The sequence below is a fragment of the Myotis davidii genome, unplaced genomic scaffold (assembly GCF_000327345.1).
Source record: "Myotis davidii unplaced genomic scaffold, ASM32734v1 scaffold552, whole genome shotgun sequence".
NCBI lineage: Eukaryota > Metazoa > Chordata > Mammalia > Chiroptera > Vespertilionidae > Myotis > Myotis davidii.
The window spans coordinates 337,444-348,162 of NW_006283439.1; the positions used below are offsets into that span (position 1 = coordinate 337,444).

The window sequence follows — 10,719 nt, forward strand, 5'->3', positions numbered from 1 at the left end:
TGTCCCTCAGCCTTACCTATGCCCTCTCACCGTCTGGGACCCCTCGGGAGATAACCACCTGCTGGCTTAGGCCCGCTCCCTGGGTGGCGCGCTGGGTCGCAGATGGCAGGCCTGGATGGCGGCTGGACAGGCGGCGGATTGCGCCGTCCCGCCCCCTGCAGTATGCAAATTTAATGGCCATCTTTGTTAGGTTAATTTGCATACTCTTCTAATTGGCTGATGGGCATAGCAAAGGTATGGTCAATTAGCATCTTTGTCTTTTATTAGTGTAGATAACTATATATTTATAAAGTTCCATATACACAATAAACACTATTCTATAAAACCATAACGTAAAAAAGGATAAAACAGACCCCTCCCCCACATTCTCATTAGATAAATACAAAAAGAAAATCAATTCACCAAATGTTAATACGGTTTTGTATAGTGGGAGTAAGGTAATTTTTTTCACTTTTTTCTGTTATTTTTCATAACGGGCATAGATTACTTTTAGAATGGTCAAAATGAGAAAGTTTTAAAGGTGGTACACCCACACCAAATGCTTTCCCAGAATTGATTTACATAATGTGATTTTATTCAGCAGAAACCCATTAGTGCCAAAGTCCACATTCTCACTCAGGCAGCGACTGAGAAGAACATAACCCTGTTCCCTTCACTCTGCAGCCTCAGCTGAAAGGTGGGGTAAGTGCTAACATTTCCTTTTTAATAAGAAGTGTCTCGGTGCAGCCTCTCTCCAGCACTGAAATGTCACCGGGAAAGGGTGGCCCTTAACTTAAAAGCTGAGACTCGAGACCAATACATTCAGATTCACGACTGAAACGAAAAGGCCTTTTAATTGCAAAAGGCCCGGACAATGAAATGAGTCGCTTTGAGGTGGTTATTTCTGAAGATGAGATTTCCCCCCAGAAATGTTTGAAAGAGTGAATTTGGCAGCTGGAGAGCATCCCAAGGGTTTGGGGGAAATGGAGCTCTAATGGGATGAAGACACCAGAGGCAGGACGCAGAGAAGCGCGCTGAGGGCACCAGCAAGGCTGGCAAACTCCGGGTGTGCGCTGTGTCGTGAATGTCGGTGAAGCCCTGTGAGTGGAGAGGAAGGGCCCTCCTACGGATGGACGGCCGTGCAGCTTCCCGACGTCTGGTTGCGTGGGCCGCAGAGCAGATGGGGAGTGGGGCTCTAGAAACGGTCTTTGCTGCCGCTTGGAGAGGAATGACATGAACACGAGCAGGGAGCGCGCACGGCTGCCAATGCCTGAAGTCAGCTTGTCGGTCAGTTTTTTAAGAGCTTTCACGTGGACATCTGCACACTTAGCTCCCTCCCCAGCTGTGACGTGCAGAGGAAAGGAGTGCCCTTTTTCTACACGCACCTGGTTTTCTCCTGCGAGCTCATCCCGGGGTGGTGGGGCGTCAATCACCTGAGGCCCCGGTCGGTGGGTGTGTCACACAGAACCGAGCGAGGCTGGACTCTGAATGGTTTCCATTCCTTACGAGGGGCCTGGTAGAGAAGGGAAGGGCTGCTTGGCCGGGCGGCGGCGGGTCCGGGCTGGTCCGGGCTGGACCTCGGCTCTGCCGTCTTCCTCACGCTGGTGGCTTGTAGCTGGGAACTCCCAGCCGTCAATGGCGTCGGCAGCGTTACAGGGTGACCTGCCATTCCCCTCGGTTCCTGGGGCGCTGGGCGTGTGTTGATGAAGGTATAGCCTCCGGGGTCACCACCAGCCACTGTTTCCGGAGCCCACGCGTGTTCATTCCTCCCCGTGTGCCCCTCACGAAACGGGAGCCGGCGCTCTGTCCTGTGATTCAGCTTCAGGGAGTTTGGCGATTGTCTAGCAGCGGTTCTCAACCTGTGGGTCGCGACCCCTGAAAATACATCCTGCATATCAGATATTTATATTATGATTCATAACAGTAGCAACATTATAGTGATGAAGTAGCAACGAGAATTATGGCTGGGGGTCACCACAACGTGAAGAACTGTATTAAAGGGTCGCGGCATTGGGAAGGTTGAGAACCACTAGCGAAACCCATCATCAGAAATGCAGTGTGCAGGGAGCCCAGGCTCCGCTCATTCCACGGGTCGCTTCGACCTGCCCTTTCACTCCTGGCCTCCACTCACTCACGCCGCCCGCCCGCGGCAGGGGCACGCTGCTCGCGGTCTATCAAACACTTCACATCTCACTCTGGACTGAGCCTGAGAGACGCAGGACCGGCCAGGCTGGCCTGGCTTCTCCTTTATCTGCACGAGAGGGTGTTGGCCACGTTTTCATTCCTGCCCTCCGACCGGGGAAAGACTGAGGGGCCTACGGGAGGACAGGACGTGAGCCAGCTCTGTGCCCCGAGCCTCTCCCCCGGGCCCTATGTGTTGGGGTTAAGATCAGTTGTCAAGGCCTCTGAGTTCCTGTGTTTGGGTGTTTTCCCTACTCTTCTGAACAGGATTCTTCCTTAATCCCAAATGGCTGCTTTTTGGTTATAAGCAGTTCCGAATCGTCATTGGCTGTTTCATTAAGTGAAATAAACATATCCCCCACAAGGTGGAATATACTTGCAAATGAATGACATGGGGATATAGCACTAATTTGCTTCTAAGTCTTTTCAGTCATGTATGTTAAAGGGTTTAACTGATTTTTTTCTTCCAATGGAATGAGAAGTGGTTAATTTTTTATCACCTCCCCGAATAGACCGGGCCATCCCTAACGGATGCATAACCAGAACTACTCTGCGACAGAAGTCGCCCGTGAGGCGTGGCAAGATCCCGTGGATTCCTGGCAGCGTCTGACCAGGAGGCATGTTTTCCCGGACAGCTTGCATTTGTATTCAGTTGCTCTTATACTTTCGGTCGCACATTTTGATTCTTAAGAAAAAAACAAACTTGTATGTGACGTGGACACAATAATGTTGGCTAGAATTAGACTGACAGAGGCCGTTAAAGCTCCCTGCTCCCTTCCCAGCAGGTGAGAATTCACTCTGAAATGTCATCCACGCCAAGCTAGGACCTTCACAGCCTCCGTGGCAACTAATTCTAACCAACATTTTCTGTCAGGATTTTGCCCACAAACAATGGAACTGAAAGGCCTCTTGTCATTGTTCACTTTTCAAACCTTCAAGAAAAAGGCAAACAATGGATTATGATTCTTGACAAGGTCAGGAGTTTGTAGTAAAATCATGAGTTTAAAACGATGAGTCTCTTATTAAACTCATCAAACTAAGGTTGCCTATTGTTTGTTTTTTACTGATAGGAGACTGTTGACACTGGTATTAAAGGTGGGGTGGTGAGTATTGGCTCAGGGGGGAGATAAGTTACTAGACAGCCTTTCTATCCACTCGTCTGCTGATGGGCACTTGGGCTGTTTCCAGATCTTAGCGATTGTGAATTGTGCTGCTATGGGCATAAGGTTCCATATAGGCTTTCTGATTGGTTCCTTAGGATATAGTCCTAGAATCACTGGGTCAAGTCCATATTTAATTTCTTTTCTTAAAAAATATATTTTATTGATTTTTTACAGAGAGGAAGGGAGCGGGGTAGAGTTAGAAACATCGATGAGAGAGGAACATCTATCAGCTGCCTCCTGCACACCCCCCACTGGGGATGTGCCCGCAACCAAGGTACATGCCCTTGACTGGAATCGAACCTGGGGCCCTTCAGTCCGCAGGCCGATGCTCTATCCACTGAGCCAAACTAGTCAGGGCCATATTTAATTTCTTGAGGAAACTCTATACCGTTCTCCACAGTGGCTGCATCCGTCTGCCTTCCCACCAGCAGTGCATGAGGGCTCCCTTTTCCTGCAGTCCTCGCCAGCACTTGTCGTTTGTTGATTTGTTGATGGCAGCCGTTCTGACAGGTGTGAGGTGACACCTCGTTGTGGTTTAAATGTGCAGCTCTCGATGATTGGTGACTTGGGGCACCTTGGTTGGGGATGAGAGACAGGCAGGAGTGAGAAGGAGGTGCAGGTGCCTTAGGGTTGGTCTCTACCCTTTCCTCTCAGGACAGAGAATGGCTAGTGCTTCTCATGGACCAACCCTGTGTTTGCTCAGACGGATGCTTTGGCCCGAGCTGTGTCCCCTCCAAATGCATCTTAACCCCTAGGAGGAGGATCGTTTGATTGGATGAGGAAAGGTCCCAGGACTGGATCTCTGGATTTGAGAGTTTTCACAGGTAATGTTTATTTTTGAGGCGCTGGGAGGAGGTCTTTGAAATGAGGGTTTAAAGCAGCTATAACCCCCACAGTGGCCGCGTGGTGGCAGCGTCCACGGCAGCAGCGTCCTGCTCTCCCCCCTGGAACCCTGAGCCTGAAAACACCTTGCACACCTGAGAGGTGAGTCCCGCCCCCTCCCCTTTCTCCTTTTTAAAGTTAAAAACCAGTTTTGGTTCTTCCTCCCTTTTCAGAATTGACTCTAAACCTGTTCACGGTTGATTTTAGACAGTCTCACCCTGTCCTGCCTGTGGATGTCTACGACTTTCCCAGGATCCTGGGGAGAACGTGTCCACGTTTCGGTTTAATAATCAATTTGTCATGTGATTTGGGGCGAGTGACTTAACTGCCCTTCGTGGTAGCATCTTCATTTGAATATCAGGTTAATAACCTGACAGTGGAGCAATGGCGCCTTTGCCGGGGTTGTTTGAGGATTAAATAAGTTAAAAAGTCGTGACGAGCGCTATACGCTCTGCCTACTGGCTGTTACGATGCAGCCGCCTGGTATCCCACGGCGTGACTGTCCCACCGCTTGTCCACGCGTCTACTGGTGGCACTGGGGCTGTTTCCAGATCTTCGCTGTTGTGAACGGTGCTGCTGTGACCTGAGGGGCACACATTCTTTGGAATCAGTGTTTCGTGTTTTTCAGATAAATTCCCAGAAGTGGAATCACTGGGTCCAATGGCAGTTCCATACTTAACTTTTTTTAAAATAAATATTTTATTTTTTACAGAGAGGAAGGGAGAGGGACAGAGAGTTAGAAACATCGACCAGCTGCCTCCTGCACACCCCCCACTGGGGATGTGCCCGCAACCAAGGTACATGCCCTTGACCAGAATTGAACCTGGGACCCTTCAGTCCACAGGCCTACGCTCTATCCACTGAGCCAAACCGGTCAGGGCACCATATTTAACTATTTGAGGAAACTCCACACTGTTTTTCCACAGAGGCTGCACCAGCCTTGCATTCCCACCAGCAGTGCACACGGGCTCCCTTTTCCCCACATCCCTGCCTGCATTGTGCCTTTATTGATTTGTTAATGGCAGCCGTTCTGACAGGGGTGAGGTGATGCCTCATTGTGGTTTAATTTTCATCTCTGTGATGATCGGTGCCCCTTGGCCGTCTGTATGTCCTCTTTGGAGACGGGTCTATGCAGGCCTCCTGCCCATTCTGTAACTGGATTGTTTGTCTTCTTGGTGTTGAGCTGTGTACATTCTTGATGTGTTTTGGAAACTAAACCCTGACCGGATGCGTCACTGCGAATATGTCCTCCCATTCAGTGGGCTCCTTTTCATTTTGTTGTGGCTCCTTTTGCTGTGCAGAGGGTTTTAGTCTGATGTCCCATTTGGTTATTTTTCCCTTTGTTCCTCCTGCCCGAGGAGACACGTCGGCAAGCGTGTGGCTACGAGAGACGTCTGAGATGTCACTGCCCATGTTTCCTAAGAAATGGCTCTCAGTCATGAGAGATCCCCGGGCACCGGGCAGGAGAGAAGTCTCCGTCAGAATCCGTCAGCCGAAGGCGGCTCCCAGCATCGCAAGGAGCACCAAGGGCTGAGGCACCAAGGGCTGCCCTTCCCCCAGGGCGGCCTTCGTCCTGCTGAGGCCGGCCCCGCCCTCGAAGGGGCATCTGCAGGTGTCACGGGTGGGGACGGAGTGAGAGCCGTTACTGTGGTAACGAGGGGAAAGTTGGCCCAGGAAACACCCATGAGATGCTGTGCTGGTGTCAGGCCAGAGGTGCCACCAAGAGTTTAAAAATGTGGCCGTGGGCCTGAGGGGTACCCCCATGGGGGCCGCAGAGCGTGAAGGGCAGGAAATTAAGGGCTGAGCCGCGTGCCCACAGCCGTTGGAGCTGCTTTAGCATCAGATGAAGCGAAGTGGAAACCCACGCAGCCAGGAGGCGACTTTAAATTAAACTTCAAAATCATTTTGTGTTGTAACCCCCTGAGTGCTCAGCATTGCAAGTAGCCCTCTTTTTTAAAAGCCAAGAATAGGTAACTCAATACAAGCCCTCCTGGGCCCACCTCCCCTTCACATCAGCTCCCAGGAAGGGCTGCCCAGCCTGACGCCTGGTGCCCGCCGCCCCTGGTGCCGCCACAGGAGCGGGGCCGCGTGGACATCACGCTGAGGGCACGGTGCCCCCGGGTGGCTGTGTGCAGAGGGCCCTTGGGGAGCAGACGCCTGCCAAGGGGTCGGCAGTGCCCTGGCTGCCACCTCTGTGGGGCGGTGGGTGCGTTTATCACTCACTGGTTGGGGACAAGGTGCACTGCCCCAATTTAAAAAACTATATATATACATACTAGAGGTCTGGTGCACAAAAATTTGTGCACTCGGTGGGGAGGGGGATCCCTCAGCCCGGCCTGTGCCCTCTTGCAGTCTCGGACCCCTCAGGGGATGACCACGTGCTGGCTTAGGCCTGCTCCCCAGGGGATTTGGCATAAGCTGGCAGTCAGACATCACTCTGGCAGCCTGCAGCCCTCGGGGGATGTCCACTTGCCAGCAGGGAGCAGACCTAAGCTGCAGTCGGACATCCTTAGTGCTGTGAGGAGGCAGGAGGGGCTCCCACCACCACTGCTGTGCTGGCAGCCATCAGCCTGGCTTGTGGCTGAGCAGAGCTCCCCCTGTGGGAGTGCACTGACCACCAGAGGGCAGCTCCTGCATTGAGCGTCTGCCCCCTGGTGGTCAGTGTGTGTCATAGTGACCAGTCATTCCCAGTCTTTCTGCTGTTAGGGTCAGTTTGCTTATTACCCTTTTACTATATAGGATAGAGGCCTGGTGCATGGGTGGGGGCCAGCTGGTTTGCCCTGAAGGGTGTCCCAGATCAGGGTAGGGGTCCCGCTTGGGTGCCTGGCCAGCCTGGGTGAGGGGCTGATAGCTGTTTTCAGGCTGGTCACACCCCCTTTAGGGTAGGGGTTCCCACTGGGGTGCCTGGCCATTCTGGGTGAGGGGCTGAGGGCCGGTTTCAGGCTGGCTAAGCTTGCTGGTGACTGAAGCCCCCAGCCTCTCCTTTTTTTCTTTTCTCTTTTTTATTCTGGGATTTATTTACCTTCTATAATTGAAACTTTGTTGCTTTTGGGCTCAGAGACAGGCTGCAGCAGGTGGGGAACCTCGGCTTCCATCATCACTGGAGCAAGCAAGCCGGCTGCCATCTTTGTTGGCAGTTAATTTGCATATCACCCTGATTAGCCGATGGTAAGTGTAGCAAAGGTACGGTCAATTACCCTTTTTGTCTTTTATTAGATAGGATATTTTGTATTTTATTTTTTTCTTTATTGGTTAAGGTATTACATATGTGTCCTTATCCTCCCATTGCCCCCCCCCACACACACACACTCATGCCCTCACCCCCCTGGTGTCTGTGTCCATTGGTTAGGCTTAGCTGCATGCATACAAGTCCTTTGGTTGATCTCTCCTCCTTACCCCCACCCTCCCCTACCTTTTCTCTGTCTCTGGATCTGTTTTTGTTCATCAGTTTATGTTGTTCATTATATTCCACAAATGAGTGAGATCATGTGATATTTACCTTTCTCTGACTGCCTTATTTCGCTTAGCATAACGCTTTCCAGTGCTACCCATCCTGTTGCAAATGTTGATTTCAGAGGTGACTCATGTCCGTTCTGGGAGCCTCCCCCACACCCTCCCTGCACATCCCTCCCTCCCCGACCCACCAGGCGTGGCTCCAGGGGAACAGCTCCCGTCTCACTTATGAGGTCAGAGCCTCTTCGGCCGGGAACTGCCGCCTGCAGCAGAGGGGAGGCTTGTCGTCGAGGGTGAGTGCACAGGAGATTCCAGAGGCTGACGGGCCCTTGGTCCCCGTTCCTTCCCCTAGAGCTCGAAGCCTCCATGCAAATTAGGAATCTAATCAAAAAGGCTTCTCGGCTGGAACAGGCTTAATTGGGAAATCCGCTCAATCAGGGCGTCCTGGGGGCTGATGGAGGCGAGAGCACAGCTGACTGATCCTGGTTAAAGGGGCTGGTGATCGTCTTAATTGTGACACTTTCAGGAAATTGGTTGTGTGTGTATGAGTGTGTGTGAGTGTATGAGTGTGTCTGTATGTGTGTGTGCGTACGTGTGTATGTGCGTGAGCATGTAATGTGCATGTATGTATGAGTGTGTACTTGTGAGTGTGTACGTGTGCGAGTATGTGCATATGTGTATGTATGTGTGCGCATGTGAGTGCATGTATGTGCATTGCATGCATACGTGTATGTGTGAGTGTGTATGTGTGCGTGTGTGAGTGTGTGTATGAGTGTGTGTGAGTACGTGTGAGTGTGTGTGCTCATGGCCCCTGATTCTGCGTGCTCCCCTCCACAGCGAGGTGTGCAGGGTGATTCACCGTGAACCAGTCGGCGCTGCCCCAGCGCTTGTCCCCACGCACAGCCCTGAGGAGGCAGAGTCCTGGGCAGACCCCCCGGCACCGCCTCAACCACTGGACCTGGGGCGGCGGCCCATTGATGGTTATTTGGTGACTCCTCCCCGCGGATATTTTCCCATTGATTTTAGAGAGAGGGAGGGAGAGGGAGAGACAGAAAACATCAACCTGAGAGAAACACATCAGTTGGTCGCCTCCTGCATGCGCCCCAACCAGGGAGGAGCCTGCAGCCCAGGTACATGCCTTTGACCAGAATCGAACCCGGGACCCTTCGGTCCACAGGCCAACGCTCTGCAACACTGAGCAATACTGGCCGGGTGACTTTAACCCCTTTAAAGGAGCGTGTGGGCTGGGGGCTCCCCTGTAACGGGCCAGAGAAGGTGGTGCAGGCAGCGGAAGAGATGTGGTTCCCACCTTGGGTCCTGTCCCTACTGGCTCCCGGGGCCATCCTGCTGGAACCTGAAATCATGTGGGTGATCCACACCCACGGTTGAGCCACCTGTGAACCAGGAGGTCCCAGTTCGATCCTGGGTCAGGGCTCAGGCCCGGGTTGCGGCCTCCATCCCCAGTCGGGGGCGTGCAGGAGGCAGCCAATCAATGATTCTCTCTCATCATTGATGTTTCTATCTCTCCCTTCCTCTCTGAGATCAATAAATATACATATTTTTAAAAGTTGCTTTATTTTATCATTCTTGACTCTCAGAAATTTCAGGAAATGCAGGGAAGTAAGGCGAGAAGCAGTCACTTAACCGGGCCAGGAGCCTGGGGCCCGTTTCAGGGTCCGCTGGCTCTGGCTCAGGGACACCAGCCGCACGGCTCACAGCGCTGCTTCTGGGGCAGCTTGAGGAGGCCGCCCAGGAAGCCCAGATGAGGTCGCCCCGCCTTCGGCCAGAGATGCCCTTGCACTGACTTCATGGTGACCCGCTGATGGCCCCCGTGCTGGGATGTTGAGCCGAGGCCGGAGCTGACCGCATGTTTGTGATGATGACGCCGGACGCGAGCCGCTCGCTGCCTTGGTTCCCTGGACACGTGGTCGGCTCAGTCCCGTCCCTGCGGAGTCTCTTTAAAGCTTTAATGAAAACGTTTTCATCTCTGTCCTTTGGTTTATTATGCTCAATGCCACTAAAGCACTTTTAAATCTCAGCACGGCTTTAGTGACCATGGTCTCATTTTAGTCTGCGGCTCTCGGTACAGGATTCGGGAAGCCGAGGCCAGCCAGCCTGCCTCTGAGGTTCCGGGAGCCCTTTGGTGACAGACGGATCCACGGGCCCTGAAGACATCAGAGCACAGTTAGGGCTCTCTCTCTGTCTGTCTCTCTCTCTCTCTCTCTCTCTCTCTCTCTCGTTAAGCCTCACCCGAGGATATTTTCCCATGGATTTCTAGAGAGAGTGGAAGAGAGAGGGAAAGACAGAGAAACATGGATGTGAGAGAAACACATTGATTGGTTGCCTCCTGCAGGCACCCAGACCAGGGCCGGGGCCAGGGAGGAGTCTGCAACCGAGGTACAAGCCCTTGACCGGAATCGAACCCGGGACCCTTCAAGCCGCAGGCTGAGGCTCCATCCCCTGAGCCACACCGGCCGGAGCAATAGGATTTTTTATTTTTTAAGCCAAATCACCCATAGACAGCATTGGGCACCTCAAATGCGAACTCGGTTACCCATGAGTGAAGAGGAACGCGTTCGTGGGCCTGGAATGACCGTCGGCCAGGCTGCCGCACAATCTACTTTAGGAATAAAAGTGGAGACAGCGCTTGCCGCACGTCCCCGGGACAGGCTGTGAGAACAGACGGGACATATCCTGAACAGGGACCAGGCTCTGTCCTGCTGCCGTGTGAGCGCGGAGTGAGCATCGGGCGTGTTTTCGTGAGCGGTGCTGCCTTCTTGCTGCTGCCAGTAAAACGCCGGCTCATCACCACCCGAGTGTTCACGGTCACGGGACACGTCTGTCACCACTTACAGGGGGTTCCTTTTTCTTTTCACGTCTGGGAATATTTTCGTATTTAAGCTCTGAAGGGACTAGACTGGAAGTTTCTCGGTTGCAGAGCGATCCTCTCGAAACCAGTGGAGTGACCGTATGAAGTGGTGACCGGGCCTCTGCGGTCCCAGCATCTGCTGACCGAGCCCTTCAGGTCCCGGCACAATGAACGACTCCTCACCCTCGATAC

The 10,719-nt window shown here is 52.8% G+C and overlaps 2 protein-coding genes across 2 annotated transcripts in view; one reads left to right on the forward strand and one right to left on the reverse strand.

Annotated features, from left to right (window-relative positions):
- The window catches only part of BACH1 (BTB and CNC homology 1, basic leucine zipper transcription factor 1), a 30,729-nt gene extending 25,467 nt beyond the window's left edge, over positions 1 to 5,262 (forward strand). Inside the window, exon 6 of the mRNA XM_015564239.1 lies at positions 5,250 to 5,262. Coding sequence (XP_015419725.1) covers positions 5,250 to 5,253 — 4 coding nt within the window. The 3' untranslated portion in view covers positions 5,254 to 5,262. The remainder of the gene's footprint in view (positions 1 to 5,249) is intronic.
- Positions 5,263 to 5,693: 431 nt separating this feature from the next.
- The window catches only part of GRIK1 (glutamate ionotropic receptor kainate type subunit 1), a 74,444-nt gene continuing 69,418 nt past the window's right edge, over positions 5,694 to 10,719 (reverse strand). The window contains exons 17-18 of the mRNA XM_015564137.1: positions 9,368 to 9,492; positions 5,694 to 5,811 (exon numbers count right to left, since the gene is read on the reverse strand). Of these exons, the coding sequence (XP_015419623.1) occupies positions 5,694 to 5,811; positions 9,368 to 9,492 (243 nt within the window). The remainder of the gene's footprint in view (positions 5,812 to 9,367; positions 9,493 to 10,719) is intronic.